The following is a 19,569-nucleotide window of genomic DNA, read 5'->3' as shown; positions in this document are numbered from 1 at the left end:
ACAGTCCTGAAGATTGCGGTCTAACATTACTAGAACAGCGTTTTGATGTGAACATGTTAGCAACTGCCAGCAGTACCAATCAAATCAAAATCCAATTATCGCCTCTTGGAAGTTCTAACGTTTGGTGGCATTATCCATGAAAGGGTGTAGCCTCTGACAGCCAAATAGTTAATGGACCCCGTGACGTGAACATGAAATACAGTATTGTATATTTCTTTCTGGTGTAGTACAGTAATTAAAAAATAAATTGTTTATGTCTTATTTTCTCAGCTTAGTGAATAAAGCAGGAATTCTTACACGTGTTTGAGAAAAACATCCACTGTTTTCAGATGTGCTGTCATATTGGAAAGGTTTAGGCAAGAATAGATTCCTCTCCCCCCCCGCCCCGAGATCAAATAAAGCCATAGCGAAACATGTGTTTTATCCCTCAGAAGAATTGAACAAAAAGTCAATGTGTGGAGTTTCTATTTTTGGACGCTCTTGTTGCATGCTCTTAGTAACAATAAATTGATGATACAGAAGACAGACTCCATATCACACCCTCCAGCTATCCCTGTTTCCCTATTGAAACATTCATTACTTTATATTGTTTTCACATTGCCAGCCACTGCTAGTTATTGTTTTAAATTGCTAGCACAGAGCTTGTAAATTACAAGATATTCCTCCCAGACTAAGGCCCAAGTTCTGCTCCCCTTGCGATATTCAGTGGGATTGCTTGTGCTTCTAGCATATAACTCATTGGAACAGCGAGAGAACTCAGCCTTTAAATTATTATCCATTGCCAACTTCCAGTATATTATATACATAAAATCTACGCTAAACAAACATTACTAAGTGTACTGAATTATGAAAAGTCTGAAATAAGGGGTAGTGCCTAAGAATACAGCATCTGCATTTGTGATTAGAAAGAATGATCACTTTGTAGTTAGGAAAAAAAGCATGAAGGAAGAGAAAATAATTTGTATTAAAAAAAGGGCTGTAGTAAAATTGTGTACCCCTCCCCTTGCTCAGTGTTATCAAGCTGGAAACATAAAGTTATATGAGCATAATTATTCTCCTAAAAAGCAAAGAGTATACCCTTGTCTTTCATAGAAGTTTGTTTGGCTAGGAAACCTCACATGTAATAGGAGAGTTCTAAAAGTGCTGGAATGTTGCAAGCATAAAATCTCTTCTGAAATTTCAATTTTACCAAAAATCATTCTGCTAGTAGCCGCTCACTGAAATTATTTTTATTTGTGGAAATAGAATATAATATTATACATTTTTTTCACCAGCCCCTGAAGATGTGCAATCACCCACAGCAATATCTTTTCCCACGTTCCTGCTGATGAGTTGGAGTCCACCCAAAACACCAAATGGTATTATTACACAATATACTTTATATATGAATGGAGTACCAATTTACTTTGGAAATGGAACTAAACATGTTGTAAAAGGTGAGTTCTCTGCTAGGTAACATGTCAGATGGGTATCTCATAGTTGCTATGAATAATTATATGACTGACCCCTTCCTATTTCAGAGGAAAAGAAAAATAATTTTAAAATGGGCTGGATGAACTTTAAACCCTGAAGGGTTCCATTTTTGAAGAATCTTTCATAGAACTCTCTGTTGGGACTCAGAAATTAATGTCACTATGGTGTAGCTAAATCTTGTGCTGTGTTGTCCTCTTTCACAGGACCCAAGTCATCTTTTTAATGGTTTTATAACTTTTGATCTCGTGCCATCTAGCTCTCAAAACAAGTAAACTGTAAGCTGTTGAAGACAAGATATTATGTACAGGTTTAATAGTTTTTTCTACTGTCTTTCTTAAATATTAATTAGAGAGACACTGTGTTGTTTTCCCGAATAGCCTGTTTACTTCATTTGTTAAAAGCATAAACTAATAATCCATTTTCTTCTGATAACAGTTATGCAATGTAACAATAACCAAGTTATATCAGTTCTCTTAAACTATTGCATAGAAGCTAAATGACTGTTATTTGGCAGTACAGTGAAGCATGGTAATCTGACTTCCTATTTTAATGTAATTGGTGTAGTTTAATGAAGTATCCAAGTTATTTGTTCAGACATTATTCAAACAACAAAAAACAAAATAAAAAACAAAATATTGAGCTAGAAGTATCATAGCACAGCATAAGCACTATTCTGGACCCATCAAAATTTGTATAAGGTAGTAGGTACAAGTGAAAATAAAGCATTTCATATCGGACAACTCGGGGAAAAAGGGTACCAAGACCCTACTTTCTTTTTAATGTAAGGCCTTAAAATTCAAAGCCATTTCTGCATCTTGAGTTAGTATAAAACGTATTTAAAAATTCATATAGTTCAAATTTCTTTGCCTTGCACAGGCCATAAGCTACTGGTGTGGTGGGTCAGTTTTGACACTGAAAAATGAATCCAGTTAGAGAACCTCCTGAAGGCTGTTGATGATCGCTATAATAAATAGTGCAGACTTTAAGTCAAACTTTTTCATTCTGTATTCAAAGGTAATGGATTTTTCGTAACCATAGTAACCTTAGTGTATTTCTGGATAAATACATGAGGTATATACATTCTGGTTTTATTTTTGAATATAAACTACCACATTATGTATTTCTAATAATATGAAAAATAGGATATAGGTTAGCATAATGACAGCTCAAACTAGTGTGCATTTTTCTTCTGCAAAAAAATAAATATTTATCAAAAGTATAGGTTCAATTAATTTCGCCCCCATCCCCCCAGTTTTCTGGTATTCTTGTAGTGCCATTTATCTTTTTTTGCAAGATCTCCATTAATCTCTTATTGCCATACCATAACGCTATTCTTAAGAATTTTGAAGTGCAAGTAGTTATGCTTCCAATCTTATTAAAATCATTACTGAAAGTTCATCACAGGTACTTTTACTGATGTGTTCATCTGCAACCTGGTTATAAATTGACAAGCAATGTAAAACGTTTGAGGAAATGTTCACCGTAATATATTTGGTTTAGCTGCTGTTAGATTCATGTCTGATTGTATTCTGACTCATAGCCAAAATGAATGCTTATTGATAGAAATTGTGGTCAAGTAACTTTTGTAATTATTCTTCGAAAATATAGAAAAGGATTAATTAAAAAGGGCCAGGACTTGTTTCCTCATGTTCTATCTCTAAATCTTGAATGATACATCAGAATGCATTCAGCTAAACTACTCTAAGGAAAAGTCATCTGGTTCATAAGCTTCCTAGAGAAGCTCTTGTTACTTTTACTTAGAAATTATTTATTTATATTTTTCTCGCAATTTTGATATTTTTGGTCCTGTTGAGCATTTAATAACTTTGATTTCAATTAATTTTTAGGCAGACATAAGCTATAAAGAGAACAGACAATCTTGCTTATTCAAAAGAGAAGGCTATTGAATCAGATTGTGTTGCCCTATGCAGTACAGCACAAGAGCCACTCTTGCCTACCATTCTGAACATGGCATAGAGATCAGTCTGTTTACTTTGGATCCATTTTATTTAGCTGCCAGTTTCTCATTCTGCCCGAGGGGGAAGAGGCGACGTGAGCCAGCAGGCTGGGATTTGGGTCACTAGAAATCCCAGTCATTCTGAATCAGGTTTATTCATGATCTTGCCTAGATCTGCATATATCTTTAATTTGACCTGGTTTTGCTTCCTTTCAGAGCCCAAGATTTTCTTCTTTGTAGGCTAGAGGTAAAAGAGGTATAAAATAATCTTTTTTCTGTTGTTTTTTTTTTGGTTGGTTGGTTGGCTTTTTTTGCAAGGGTTATGGTTTTACAGTGAAAAGTTGCAGCTTTTGAGTTTCCAGTGTTATACATGTCTCTTTCCTACATTTTTGGCTTTTCCCATATTATTATGCTTTGCCTTTCAGCATTTATGCTAGTGATATTGGTGACTTATTGCCTCAACGTAATATGCTATTGCCCCTAAACAGAGAAACAAAGTTCATTGTCTCTGGCATCTGTTTCTATTCATTCACCAAAATGATTTTCCTAACTTAGTAACTATACTACTGAGTTCCTGACCAGTAGTCTATACCAGAAAGTCATAGATTCTCTCTGTGTTTTTTGAAGTGCTGTATCTATTGAAATGTTTTTTTAAAACCTTTCTTTTTAGGAAGGCATCAATTCTGTCTAAAAATTAGTAGTTCACTGACTTTCGCTTCAGACCATGGAAAGTGCAATCAATTTAGGCCCATACTAATTAATCCATAACTTGACGAGGGATATGTCTTCTCAACACCATAATTGCAAATATATTGTTAACTTAGTTTCTGATCTTGACAGTTGTTGAGGGCTTGAAATACTCATTGATTTTCATGAAAATTCAAGTGTTTGTTTCCTCTAGGGGTTGAGCTGTAATTAAAAAGGAAACACTTTAAAAGCACATATGGCAAATGTACACTTTACCACATTGAAAAAGGGGACCCATTAGGCATCCATCATCCATTAGTGCCTTTAAATATGTTCTCCATATTGACAAATTCGGTTTCTGTGTTGTGAGTAATCAAGCACTGAAATGAAGCCAGCCCCTGTATACCGCAACACCTTTGTTAACGGTCTGTCTGCGATTTTTCTGCTTCCTACCTTTATGCATTTGCCTTACGTGGTACTATTTCCTCATGCAATCTAGGTGCTATTTGACATCCTGAATTCCAGTGAAAGCCTGATGTCTCCAATGGGTGGGGACAAGCCAGGAAGAAATACTCAGTCCAGGATCCTAGGTAGAATTTAGGCTGTGTGAATCCATGCCCCTGTATTCATGCTTTCAGTTCCTCTACATGAGAGTGCAGAAGCTCCTGTAACCAAGACCAACAGCTGCAGCTAAGGAAAGCAATCGCAATAGGATTCTGCACTCCAAACTTGCATACCTTACTGTTCTGTAGAGATGACTAGCAGCTGTAAGGAGATGGAGAAGCTTGTACAGTTATCTTCAAAACTCTTAACATATACACACTGATCTTACGAAGGCTTTTTATTTTAGGAAAATTTGAGTTGATTTTTCCTGTGGAGAGAAAAATATGCTTCTTTCACCTATCCAAACACTCACAGGCAAAATTGAAGCTTCTACTTTGAAACGTGGAGATTTCTTAATGTAATTCTTTTTTCGTATTTTTAAATTTAGGCAAGGTATTCATTCTTGTTTTCTCCTTTCTTTAAATTAGTCTCAAAAATTTCCCACCTGCCTTAAATGAAAGAGAAAACAGGGTGGGTTTTATACTGAAAATTATTAGACTGCAGTGGCCTGAGCTGGTGGTGCCAATACTACCAGCAGAAAGGTGGTCTAATAAATGCAGAAAAGTATAGTATAACCAGAGACAATAATGATCAGATGTAACCGAAGTGCCAAGTTTTGTTTTGGTGGAAACCTTATTGTTGTGAAGAAACTTTAGAAAAAAATATTAGAGCAAAATATTTTTATTCTTAAATGCTGAGCATTTGATGGACTAAGAAAAGGTGTTCATTACCTAACATGTTTACAAAGGACAATGACTTTGTAGATATCTTTAGAAAACAAAAAATGTATAAATCTGTCTTTGCACTGAGCTTGACATTGAGGATGTACGTCTGCATTTTCTGCAGCACTAGATACTTGACAATGTTAACAATTGTGTTCATATAATTTTCCTAGCAGAATCTAATGGTTCTCCTCATGAATCTTTAAAAGGAAGATATTCTTATTAAGACTCAGCTGTATGAAACTTATTTTTCTCTGCCAACCTGAAAGAAGTGTTTCCAGTTTTTCAGAAAAGAGATCCTGTCGACTATGTTACAAGGGCAGATCCTCAACTGTGTTAAACGAGTATAGTTATCCTAAATTACATGCCCAAGAGTTTAAAACACTGTGACAGACTGCTTTGTACCAGGTTTCTGGGCAAAATATTAAGGAGAGCCTTGGAAACTGTGAGAAAGAGCTGTCTTCACAATTTTGTCTAAGAGCATGAACTAAGCTTTGGCTTATTCGAATTGTTACTTGACCTGAGTGTGGAAAGGTTGATCCTACAAAACCGGGATAGAATGGGAGCCTTGTTTTTCTGTGAGGAAGAGGCAGATGTTTGACATCTGTGCAAACAGGGCTTAGCATATCTGCACTTAAAAAATGGGAGAACCCCAAATTACTACCTGTATTTTTTTTTAATGTTGCTCTAAACCAGTAGTACTTACAGTACAGTAATTACAGGCTATGCACAGCCATGCACAATTATTACATTTTAGTGAAAAATTGGCAAAGTTTTTTGTCCTTTTTACCCCTATGACTACTACTGCTTGTTTTAAATGATAGATCATGATAGTAAAAGCAAAATCCATCATAATATCAATATTGTACTAATTACCAAGTGAAACAATTTGAACAAGAAAATCCACAGAATTGTACATAGAGGATAATTGCAATAAGATGTATCACTACAAGAAGCTGAATCACTGAGAAGAAAATACTTATTATATTAGGTTTAAGATGTAGTTCTCATGGTTACTTTTCATACAGTTTTTAGCTATAGCCATGTTTAAAAACACCAATTTCCAACCCTAATGATTTGCATTCCTTTGTTTTAGGTCCTGCTGAAAGATGACAGGCAGCTTTTGCCTTAAAGGACAAACAATAGAAAAATTCTGTAGTTCTCTGGTATGAGTTCATTTCCCATCTTCTAGGTTGCAGTGAAATACATATAAATACCAAATGAACCCAGTCTGTTCTTTCACTAGAGTGTTTTGGAAAGAGCGGTTTGCTATCCAGTACAATGTTTAGTGCTAGATTTGTGCGTGTTGTAACTCTGAATGTCACAATTCCTCATTTTTTTGTGAAGCAAAGACTTATTTAACACCATTGTGAGCAATGAAAAGTTAGTCTGCACCTCTTCGCAGTTAGAATTGGTTATCTGAAATGTCTTGCATGTGACCCAATGAGATATGCCCCAGTGTCTCTTTCTTATTATAGGGTCTTGCAATACCATACTACAGTTCCAGGCCCGCCCCTTATATTTGGTTTAGCAACATATCCAGCTGATAAGGTGTACAAGAAATAACATGTTTTCCAGGATGGCATATAAAGAATGCTTGCTGCTTCGGGCTTTATTCTAGCCTGAGAATGCATTTAAATAAACATATATTGGTGCACCTAGCACTAGAGGGCAGAGTACACCAGTCTTACAGGGGAAGCTGCCTTCCTCTAAAAGTTGTAGGCATATAAGAAAGCACATTTGATACACCTGAATTGGCAATACTGACATTGCCAGTGACCGGTTCTATCGTAATTAATTCCACAGACCCAGAATGCAGATTCAGCAGGCACAAAACCAAAGGGCAAATGGGCTGTCTGAGTCTGGCATTCCTGTATTTCAGCTTCAGACAAAGATCTGGTACACTCATTGGACTTAATAATACAGATCTGGGGAATTTAGAAGGGAGGGAGGTAGGGTAAGGGTAAAAGCATTATGTTTATTTGTAGCAGCTCTGTTGTATCATTTTCTGTTGCAGTGCATTAGTGCAGTGTTAAATAAAATCTGCTTATTTAAAATCCTTTTAAATAGTGTTTAAATATTTCCTGCTGATACAATCTGCTAAAGTAGTTATCCTTGCTGCAGATTTCAGTTAACCTTGTCGCAGATATTAAGCCTGAAGCTACACAGACTTTTAGGGACCTTGATTATAGAGCAAAACCTAATGGTGTCATTATAAAACCACAGCTGGACAAGCTTCTGGAGTCCTTGTCCTTTGATCAGATTTGGGTAACACAGCAAGCCAGGAGAGAACTCACGCTAACCCTGCTGGAATTGCTGAGCTCTCAGGTTGCTTGAATACCGCTTTCTAAAAATTAAAATGCAACACAAATTATAAAATGAGAGTGATTGGTACCTCCCAATCTTCTGTATGTACCAATGCAAACTGGAGCAAATAGCTTCTCCAGAGCTTATAGCTGTAGAACAGGGAGAGTTCTTTTTTTCCTCATTTCCTTTCTGGCAGCATAGGAAATATTTTGGCTCTGGGCTCTGTTTTTTAAACAAAGAGAAGAAAAACATTGATTTCCAGGCTTGTCTAAATTCCATGACAAGAATTAGAACCACTAAAAAATGTAAAACTCCCAGATTATTTTGTCCTGTGATCTTACTTCAAAATTAGTTCTCAGAATTAGACATATATAGGCTTCTAGTTCTTTATTTTCTCCTTCACAGATACCTAGATTGGTCAGCAGACTTGAAGATGCTGAGATCTCTTCAAAAAACAGTGTGTTGAGTTCACATTTGTAAAATTTAAATACAGCCTTTTTTAGTCTTTTTTTTTTTCTTTTCTTTTCCCCCTTTTTTTGCAAGCAGCAGAGCTTATTGTCCACACATTATCATCTTGGAGGTGTTTTGCACTGTCATGTGAATTTGCAGGTCTTCTCCAAGACAACCCTACTGCAGTTAGATAGCAGCAAATTCTTGTTTTGCCACTTTCTGAGATCAATTTGTTGTAATGTTGGCTGTGCGAACCTCTCTTGGGCAAACTGGCCCAATCTTGTGTGTCTTGCCTACCTTCCTCTGGGATTTCTAAAGGGCGTAATCTGTTTCTCTGCATTTTGTCTTTCATCAGTGAGAACTTCATATAGGGCCCTATCAAGTGATATAGTTTCTCTTTGTAAGCAGTTGTCACGTGGTCACCACTGTTTGCTATTAAACATTGAGAGGTCTCCTTAGATTTATAAGAACTAGAATATGCTTTCTTGGACATGTTGTGCTCATAGTCTGAAATACTTTTTGTGGGATCTTATTTTCAGCAGTATGGCTGGTAATTGTGGTTTGCCTGAAGCTATTGGTGGGTTCTGTTCTGGTTTTAATTTTGCTGATAAAACAGACACATGAGCTTATAGTTTAAGTTAAGATTTCATTCAACCACGCTTCTGTTAAGTGCTTTAGAAAACGTCAGAAACTGTGCAAGGTTTTATGCTCAGCTTATAAATCATATGTTTATAGATAAAGAAAAGCATCTCCACTTTCCTGAGAGATGTTTTTGGCAGGATCATTTTGAAATGCTTGGTAAATCATTTGTGCTTAGTTTCAGGTAATGGTGGACTCATGTAAATAAAGATATGACACCTCTAGCCCAGATGGACTAAGGCCAAACCTGCTGCTTCTGTTTGAATCTGTTGATATCCATTCATAAGGATATACCTCACCTAGCTCTAACTTAATAGACTTGGAAAGAGTGGGGCAGCCTTCTTGATACTGCAAGCTGCATAATGAGGCTTCTCTCTGAGATTTTCCTTATGCCCTGGAAAACACGCTTGTATTTATCCTTACTCATTTAGGACCATTTGGTCTCCTGAACTGCCAAACACTTGATGTGTATTTATTTTAAGGTAGATATTTTCTTCCATGCTGCTATTACCAATTGTGTTGGTTTATCACCTGTGATAATTATTCTGACTGACACAGCTCCTTCTCTCTATACCCGATATGTCCCAACCTTCCTTTAACACTAGTGGAATATTAATAAATGATGATAATGTATAGGCAGGTAACAGTAATACTTCTGCAGGGATCCCAACTGGGTGTTCCCCTTTTCCTTGGTTTTACTAAATGCATGGCCATGAGGGTGTTGAGTCATTAACCATTACTTAAATATTTTCAATATTTTATTTATTGAAAAAACAGAAAGCTATAATGTGACAAATTTATGAAAAAGGGAACCTTTGATGTTTGCATATGTTTCAGACTTGTTATTTCAATAAATCTGAGCAACTTCCTTTCAACTTGCATCTCTAAAATGCTTCACCAGTTAATGTCTTTTTCTGTTACTGGAAGTCCAGACCTTCCTTACTATGTCTTTTGTGTTACAAGGCCATAAAATAGCTGGATATAAGTTTGATTTTAAAAATATTTGATGGTTTGTGTGATTGGAGGAAGATTCCTGTATTTTCAAAATCTGTTTCCCTGTCCTCCTAAGTTATGTGAAAACATATGCAAGTCATAAATCATGTCACAAAAAGCATGAAAGGCATTCTACGATACTTCCTTTCCTGTTGAATCACTGCCAGAAATCTAACCTAGGTTTCTGCACTGATTGCCTAAATTGTTTACATAAAGCTTAATAGCCTTTTAGTCAGTACTGAACTCCATCATGCTTTTCACTAGTCTTCCATGAAATATTGTATTTTTATGACAATCTATTTCTGATTGAAGCATTTTACATAAATTGTAGTTGGACTTTAAAGGTGCTGGGGGTTTTCTCTTTTTTCTTTCTTTCTTTTCCATGGTTTTTATGGTATAAATAGTGATACATTAAAGTGACATGTTACTGGGAAATTAACTAGTGCATGCTAAAAAATATTCAAGTGAACATAAAACTAAACATGTAAGAAGAAGATCAGATTAGTGTGCTTTAAGTAAGGCTTAGACACATGGTCTTAAGATGAATGGAAAGGTGGATGATAAGCATCATTACTATTTCTGTGATGACTGCTTTGGATATACCATGTTCCTTTATTACAGAGGCACATTTAAGTCACATTTGCAGTATGCATATCTTGATTTCTTTTTCTGCATGTCTGGGTATGTTTATGGCTACATGTAAATAAGCACCTGAAATTCTAATTTAAGAATGGTGCTGTTCAATCATTTTGGTGAGGAGTGGTGTTCCAGAAGGTCTGCACATGTAAAAGAATAAGTGATCAGGTGGGAAAGTGTGAATTTTCACACTGGTGATAATATACTGCCTGTGTTCTGTATCTGGAAATACATCATTAGCAATTTCTAATTCTAATTTGTGATTTAATCAATTCAATTAATAAGTTCTATGTTCTTTCTGTGAGCATATGTGGTTTCCATCAACAGAGGTGCATAAATATACAAAATTTTATACAAATATCTTGAGGGACATTTATAATATTTTTATTTTAAAATTTTCCTAGTTGGTATAAATTAGAGTTGGAATCACTGCTGAATAGATAGTAGGGGCAGCTAAAACAACTCTGCCAACAGTTGAAAGCTTTCTTGTTAGGACCGTGGATGAATAGCTTTGCATCCCCTCTGTTAGTCAGTTGAAAAGGTTATTCAGAGGTGACTAGAGAATCTGGCTTATTAAAAGCTTCTGGGTCCTCATTGCTTACCTTTCGAGGATCACTGGCTAGATTGGGCGAGTTCATACAAAGGATGCATAAGTGGTGAAAATTTCCAGAGTCTGTTCTAGGAGAAATGTAGAAAATGAAGGAAATTATCAGTAGTGGAAAGTAACCCATGTTGGTACAGGACGTCAATAGATTCCTTCTGAAAGTTGCATTTTATACTGACTTCAACTTTGGAACTATTTAAGATCACTTAATTTTAATATTGTTACTCATTTGTTTTCTGATCAAGGAACAATAATTTAATCCAATTGACAAGAATGTTCACATGTTCTCATGAGCTGATGTGCTAGCCTTTTCATCAGCTCAAGGATAAGAATGCTTTCCTATATATCAAAATAATTCTGGTGCCTTTTGCTATTCTTAAAAGTTAGGGTAAAAGTTTTCATTTCAACTAATGTGTTTTGAATTTTTGAAATATGGCTCTGGGGATTTAATATCATTGTTACAATGTCACATAACAATTTTTAAGCTGTTAAATTGTATTGGGAATTAAAATATATACATAAGTGAAGTCTTTCTCCTAAGTTTATAGGCAAAGATAAAGTACATAGAAAGCTAGTCAAGGAAAACTCAAAATAAAGTGAGGTATACTGAAGAAATCAAAAGATTAAATAAATAAATAAATAATTGCTACCAGAAAAAGAGAGGTACAAGTCTTAGCTTAACTATGAAAACAAGTTGCACGGCAGAGGTTGAGGCAGAGTGGTAGTTAGAACTGGAGCATAATTTAAAATATTTGCATACAGGACAAAGGAAAATCCAGGGAACTAAATAGCCTAAGTTCAAAATGGTTGAGAGAAATTACAAGATGACTTCTTCCACCAAAGAGCCTGTCCCTAGTGGTGCCTCTTTGGGAGGTACATTAATCAACACTGTAGTGCTCCAGCCAGAGAACCAAAAAAATATTAAAGCAACTAGACTAAAATCATTCCTTGTTCCTACACCTTATCACCAGGTAACAGAGTGCTTCTTAGAGGTAGAACTGCTGTGGGGGAAAGCCACAGGCTCTGCAAAATCATGTGGCCTTCATGTGCTATCATATAAATTGTGGTCGCAACAGGTATTCGTTTACAGGCTTCAGCAGAGATGTTGAGGACATGAATGGGCATAGAGATTAGTCTAGTCCTCCAGGAGATCCAACTAGGGGAGCAGTACGTTACGTTAACTATGAAGCATAAGGAAGTTTCAGTTGCAAGTTCTGTGTTCTCTTTGTAAGTTAGGTAGAGGACTTCAGTTTACTCTGGCACCTTCTGAAAGCACTGCCATTTAACATCTGCCTCTTACAGTTGTGTCCCTGAGTTTCACAAGAAAATTCAGAGAGATGACACCAATACTGTAACATAAAGCAGACACATAAAGCAGATACATTCCCAACAATGACTACTAACATATAGTGTCTGTTGCTTTTCTGCAAGAAAGAAAAAGTAGTAATTATAAAATCTAAACAGTCTAGCTGGAAAAAAAAAAAGAATTGTGGAGCAGTGGGACTGAAAAATATACTATGTTCTACATACACGAGATTGGAGCGGGGAGAGGGTTGGGGTGAAATACGAAAGCCTCTTAAGGGTTTGCCACTTGTGAATTATGCATCTCACTCTCACTAGTAGGCGTAAATGCATAATTCTAATCTGTTCTTATTACTTATTTATAACAAGCAATAGAACGTAAATTCTATGCCTCCTTTGTAGAAGCTTAACATACCAGTTAAGGTATGCAGATATTTCACGGAACCTACATAGACAACTTTCTTGGCGTAGCACACTGTTGCCAACTAAAGGGCATAAACTTCAAACAATAAATTAAACTAGCTCTCCTCTCCCCATTTACAGGAGGAATATAAACAGGATGTAAGAAATAAGGGAGAGGATCAACAGATAATAAGAAGAGCATTCATTTTGAAATAAACTACTCTGCATTATTATTATTTATGATAGTTACTGTTATTAATAAAGTACACGTGGGATAGAGAAAAAGCCTACAACAACCACTGAATTTATGAGACTGGGGACAGATGCGTGCTCTTTCTTTTATATCACTGGCACTGATCGATTTGTATTTTTCCCTGATGATGGTTTATGCCATTATAACTGTTTGGTGGCTCCTTACTATTGAGTTATGGTTGCAAAGCTCTTCACAAACGAGAACAAGCCTCTGAACATTATATCCTAATCTGCACATCCTATAGATATGCCATAATACAGAGCAGCTGACTGCACCACCTGTGATCTGTGTACCCACAAACTTGATTTATTCTGGTAATCCCAGTTTAATGCATCACATCAGATTGTGGCAGTTATGTTATCTGATGACATTACTGACACTACATGACATAACTGGGTAGTGCAACATGTCAAGTTGAAAAAAACTTTGGGCTTTTCAGGGTTTTTGGTGTTTTTTTTTTTTTGTGTATATGTTTTGAAAATAAATATAAAGGAAGTAAACTTTAAAAAAAAAAAAGGGAAAAGGAAATCCCAGTAATTTTCCCCAACCACATGTTGACCATATTGACAGCTGGGGCTGGTTGTTCCAGTAAGGACAGAGGAGAGCAGGTAGAAGTACAGTATATTTTACTATGCTGCTAATTCTGTGGCCAGCTGAAAACTAGCTCAGCTTTTGTAGTCTTGCAACAGATTTAACTTGCTATAAATTGTCTTGTTTAGGAACGATGCTCAGAAGCTGAGTCCTCCCACTATCCTTGTTCCAGCACTACGCTAATGCTTTAGCAAAACCCTTTATTCTCTGACTATAATTCAGATATACAGAGCTGTTCTGGTCCTGGGAAGGTGATAGTATCTCTTCTACAGAAACTCTTAAATCGCATGATGCCTTGCCTGGATAGTGAGAGTTGTTCTCTAATCATCTTGCATGCCTGGTACTATACAAAATGGTGGAACAAGTTACCCATAATGGATGTAAAATGCATATGTAGCTCATAATCTATAAACCACTAATCTGTAACCTCTAGTTGATAGCAGTTCAAACAACCGTTGTCATATTTTTCTTGTTTATATTCCAATTTCTAGTCTGAGTGTGCCATCTCAAGTTTCTGCTTGCTTGATGAATTTTTTTTTTGTTTAATATTTTATTGATTATAACAATTGTTTTGGGGTTAAAATGATATTTTGCAATTTAGTATGCATATTCATTTTTTATAAGTAAAAATCTACTACTAAAATTGTTTACTTTTTGTCAAAGAAAAGATTTCTTTTGGAAATTAATTTCCTTCCTCCCATCCCTCTTTTTCTTTGCTTAGGCAGGAAAACTTAAAAAATAAAATAAAATACAGTGTTGAAGAGTTCTAAGTAGCCTCAGATACAGAGAGAGAAGTATAGAAATCTTGCAGGACTGTTGTACAGATTTGCAAATTACAGTGATGCTTGTAAAAGTAATTTTAAAAACATGATGTTGATATTTAATGTCTTTCCCTCAGAATTTGATTTATAAAGATAAACCTGAATCTTCTTGTCAGCAGTAGATGTTCCATGATTTTGGGTGGGGTGAGTTCTTCTGAAAACTCCACTTTCTAAATGTATTGGATGTCCTTTTTTCCCCCTGTATTACTGAAAGGGGGTTCATGGGAGCACAGGATCCTAATTGCTTTTCTATGTAGCACTTACTAGCTTATATACCTGTACGGTGTGTCATCTTCTTTGTTTCCGTTTCTCAGGTTGTTTTTTCAGTCTCTCTTCCTAAGAGAGTGTTTGTAAGCCTGTGCTTTCTCACTGCCATTTTCCATTTTTTTGTGCACTCTGTAATATATGCTATTCCAGATGAGACTGCACTGTTGGTTTATATAAAATGGATAGTAATAGTTGCTGTATCACTTACCATATATTCTTATATAACTTAACATCTTACTGGCTTCTCTTACCACAGCTGCACACTCATATGTGTTCTTCAGTGGGTTGTAAAAGTGGCAGTCAGGCTCTTCTCTTGACCTGATACAATTAACTTGGCACCAAATGTAAAGTGAATCTGAATTTTGTTTCTCCCACTGCAGGAAGATCGGAATTACTTGGAAATACAGGATGTACTTCTGTTAGTGAGCCAAGGGGTTCTTGGTCATACTAATGTGAATACAGAGCAGTCCCAGTTTTATAGCAGCAGGTATCTGAGATTCAAATTTGCAATGTAATTGCCTAGTGCAAATATATTTTCCAGTTGTGAACATAAAGCTGAAGTAATACAGAGGTAAAATGTTCAAAACACTTTTTTTTCCTTTTTCACTTCTTTGGGCTCAACATTGACTGAGAGATCATGGTTCTCATGATGTATACTAACAACTCCCCTCTATTTAAGCTGATAGCAATACAGTGACTGGTTTGGAAGCATTCATGAATGGAAATTTTCATTTAAAACTTAAAATAGAGCTGCGTCATGCCATATGATGTGCAAAGAAATGACAAAGTGAGAAATAAAACTAAGATAGTGATACTGGTATGACCACAATTCTCTTCATGGGCCTGGTAAAAATTTATGTGCTCTGACCTCTTTCTGCTTTCTCCCTCTCTGACCTTCAAACTCACCTTATTTGTCCATCTGTTATAATTGAAGTAAACTAGGGAGGCAATGCATGGTTTTAGTTCCAGTAAACAAAGCCGTAACTTGGAAGATCATTAGGTTCAGTTGATGCTGAATGTTTGCACTGACTGGCTATGTGTTGTTTTGGCAGCAAGAGAAGCCTTTAAAAAAACCTCCCCAAATGCCTCTATATTTTCCTGATGGTGACTAATGACGATGGGCCAGGGGAACACTTTAGGGATGTTAGGGGAAGGAGGGTTCCAAGGAGCTTCATCATGCACCATGATTCTTCTGTGGTCAGTGACATGAGATATCTTTAGAGTCACACAAGGTATCAGGTAGATTAATCAGTGGTAAAGTATTAAGAGAAGTTTAAATGTCCTTCTCTGATGTTTCCCTTCAACTTTTTCTAAACAATGTGGTATGTGGCACTCATAGGATTTGAGTTTTCTTCAGCTGAGCCCCCTTAGGATTTCAAGCTAGTGTGTCCTAACTGGCGGGCAAGAACAGCCTGGAAAATGTACCCATAGTAGCTCTCTCAGGGACATGACTTTAAAATAAAAGACTGGAATCCTTGTATTCCAACTTTTACAGTGGGAAAGCAATAATATGCATATTTAATTAAAAAGATGTGTACCTTGCTAGGGTAAGGAAGTTGTATCTTTCCTGAACTCTTCTGAAGCATATAAATCTCAAATGGAATGAGGATTTACTCTTTTATGAGTAATTTGGAAACCCAGCAATATTTACTGCTGAGCAAATAGCTTCTAAAACACATCAGCATTTGTTGGCCAGCTAGAAGCAAAGTTGTTTCATCCATATGCCATTGTGTCAAAGTCTTTGCTGGTTAGAGAGCAGAACAACAGCTTATGGTGCTTCCTGAAAGTAATTATTTGTGACCCTGAGTTTATTTGTCTCTTGTTATTTCTTGCCCTTGTTTTTCGTGGCTTCACAAAATTCTTTTAATTCTCACTCTGGAATATTCTTAATTATTAATTAACATCCGGCAGAATTTGCTGCTATCTGGGAAGATAGCAGTTTTCTTCAATTAATGGGCCAGTTCCACATGTGAAAGGCCATTCATTGCTAGTTTATACAGTTAGGTACATGAGCACACTGTTTTCTTGGGCTTGATTGAGTTGCCTGAAGTAGGCAAGTGGTGTCATTTGTGACGCCTGGTTTTTCTGAAATATTTTCAAGGGAGTGATGAGTATGGCATGGGGTTCACAGGAGAACTGTGAAAAAGATGCAGCATTAGTATAATACTTTCCCAGAGAAGGTTGTACATTAGTGATGGTTCTTTGAGAGTCATATAATTAAGTGATTGGTGATTTATAAATACAGAAAGCAGGATATACTGTACTAAAAGTTATATATGAGTTGTTCTTGCTTTCAGAAAATGGTGGAAGGGAAAGAACTGCTAATGATGTCTGATGGAGCAAGCCTGAAATTACAATCTCGGCATTTACTTCATGAATTTGATTTTTTTTCTTTTGGTAGAGCATAAAAATTAGATGCAGACATCGTTGTATTTGGTGATGCAGATTTATGGTCCCAAAGAGTTTACCTTCTAATTAAATATTAAGTTACTTTGAGTTAATTTAACGAACTATGAGAAAGAAGATGAGAGAACAGAATAAGGATGTGAGTAACGAGCTGAAGTAGTTCTATAGTCTACCTACATAAACAATCTGGTGATTGGAATTCTTTGGAAGTTTTTCATCTTCATACTCTCTCAGCAGGTTTTCTTTGTTGTGCTGCTAACAATCCCTTGCTACAGTGCTGCCGTATTATTTTCCTTTGAATATAGCAATGGGTTAGCTATTGTCTCAATTATTTTCCTGAGAGAAACTATGTGGGGTTCCTTACGCAAGTCACGTTTCAACTGAGCGCTCACCAAGACAGGACGTTGCCATTTCTGGTCCTTACAATAGCTGCCTGAAACCAGGGAGAGTGGAAATAGGGTGGAAGAGGGGAGGAAGGAAGGGTATGCGACTCTCTTGCTGTAAACCTGAATACAGAATGCTGCGTGTTACAGATAAATTAAAACATTGTAGACATTACTACTGTGTTATTTTTGAACTGTGATGTACTCTGACACCTTGACAGTAAAGCTCATGTTTTGAGTCAAGTTCTTAAATCTCTAATTTCGGGGTTGGGTTTTTTTTTTAACTCTACTAACTATGGTTTTTTTCTCTATCTTCGTAATATCTCTCAAATTTCATGCTAAAAGTAGCACTGTAGTGTTGCATATTATCTTTCAATGACTACCCATTAAATTTGATCAAAGCAAAGTGAGTGTTCTTATTGACCATGCAAACAGGGTCATTCTTTATTCTTTCTGTCTCTCGCATTGATTGTGCTATCAGGACTTATGCTGGTGGTTATTAGAAACTGGATATATACCAACCACTATAGTTAGATTTACCATGATATTTAAGACAGTTGCCTTGGTTAGTGTGGGAAGTCCACATATACCACATCCATAATAAATGTAGTGGTATGCAAATGTCGATTTTAATGATAGCCACTATAGTTAGCAATTCTCTTGCTGACATACGAGTTAGAAAAGAATTTAGTTTGTCTGTATTGCCTCTGAGGTCAAAGAGATGAAAAGGCAGATTGATCCCTTCTCTCCTTGCCCTTCCCCACCCTCCTCCCCACCTTTTTCTTTGGGGAAAGTAAGTAATGGTTTTAAAACAGATATGTGGGATTTTATTTTAGTTTTCTTCTTTTATTCTGTTTTTGACATGCAGAAAAATGCAGAATTATTTTTCTGGCTACCTGCTACCTTAATAGGATGATTTGAGGGAATCCTGTACCCCCAATAAAGTCACTTTTCTCTTTGCCCTTTGGTGCACTTTGCCATTCTGAGTCCAGAAACAAGTACAAGACCAAATCCTGAATTTAGGTTTTTCTCAGTAAAGCTCTATAATTTTTAAGTTTAGCTTTGTTTTGGTAAGAAATAAGTGATTTACGAGAGTAGTTATCGGAAAATCGCAATAAGAAACATTTGATGTTATTTTAAAGTAACACAGGGGACTGGAATTGTGGAACACGCAGGAATATAACCTGATCAAGCAAATGTGTAAGAAAAAAATTCAGTTTTTGCTGTGAGTTAAAAAGAAAATAATTGTCCGCTTATTGGGTTCATTTTGTAAATTGAGATCAATGAAATTCTTCCAGCAACAGCATGAAATCAATTGTAAAATAACATATAATTCATGCCCTGTATTGTAAATTACAGTTTGTTTGACATTAATCACTGAGTTTTCCATGCACTGGGGTGCATTTTCTTGTAACACATTTCTGGATAATGCTTGTAGATCCATTTCTAATGTGTTTGAGAGCGATCTGTTTTTCATGTCCACAATTGCCTACATTTGATCTTATGCAAATCATGCAATCAAGCAAATGGAAAACAAGGCATTGTTGCTAGAGGACCTTGACAAACAGCGGCTTTGTAGTTTTAAGAACTTCCTCCCTCCTCATTCAGATTCATGTTTGTATCTGTAGTTGTTTGAATCCATTGATCCATTATGAAACACTTTGAACTTGAAATAGGAAAATATCTGCCAAATAAGATTGTGACAAATAATTGCATCAGTTATGATGTAATATGATTTTTATTGTTCAGTTTGTCAGTTCTGGTTCTAACCCTTTAGAAATACTACCTACGTTATATTTGCGGGCTCATCCAAACCTTGATGAAGTCTATGGAGAGATTTTCATTGACTGCAAAGCTCATACTTTGAGTGACATTGCTAAGTCTCTAATGTCTGTATTTTCTTCTCCTGCTCCCACTAGCAAAATTTTTCTTCTTAGCCTTTATCCCACCAAAATCTTTCAGATTCCATTGAAACTTTCTAATCGGCATTTATTAGTCAAAATACATGGGCATTATTAAATCAAGACAAGGAATAAAGATTTTCTTTGATCCTGGTGACATGTTGCTTTTTTC

The 19,569-nt window shown here is 36.1% G+C and overlaps 1 protein-coding gene across 1 annotated transcript in view; it reads left to right on the top strand.

The window, feature by feature from the left end:
* Window positions 1-19,569, top strand: part of USH2A (usherin) — a 391,128-nt gene that overhangs the window by 174,085 nt on the left and 197,474 nt on the right. The window contains exon 33 of the mRNA XM_075147080.1: window positions 1,275-1,436. Within this exon, the coding sequence (XP_075003181.1) occupies window positions 1,275-1,436 (162 nt within the window). The remainder of the gene's footprint in view (window positions 1-1,274; window positions 1,437-19,569) is intronic.

Source organism: Calonectris borealis, chromosome 3, assembly GCF_964195595.1.
Source record: "Calonectris borealis chromosome 3, bCalBor7.hap1.2, whole genome shotgun sequence".
Lineage (NCBI taxonomy): Eukaryota > Metazoa > Chordata > Aves > Procellariiformes > Procellariidae > Calonectris > Calonectris borealis.
Note: the sequence above shows the minus strand (reverse complement) of the source record. Positions and strands in the feature narration are given on the sequence as shown.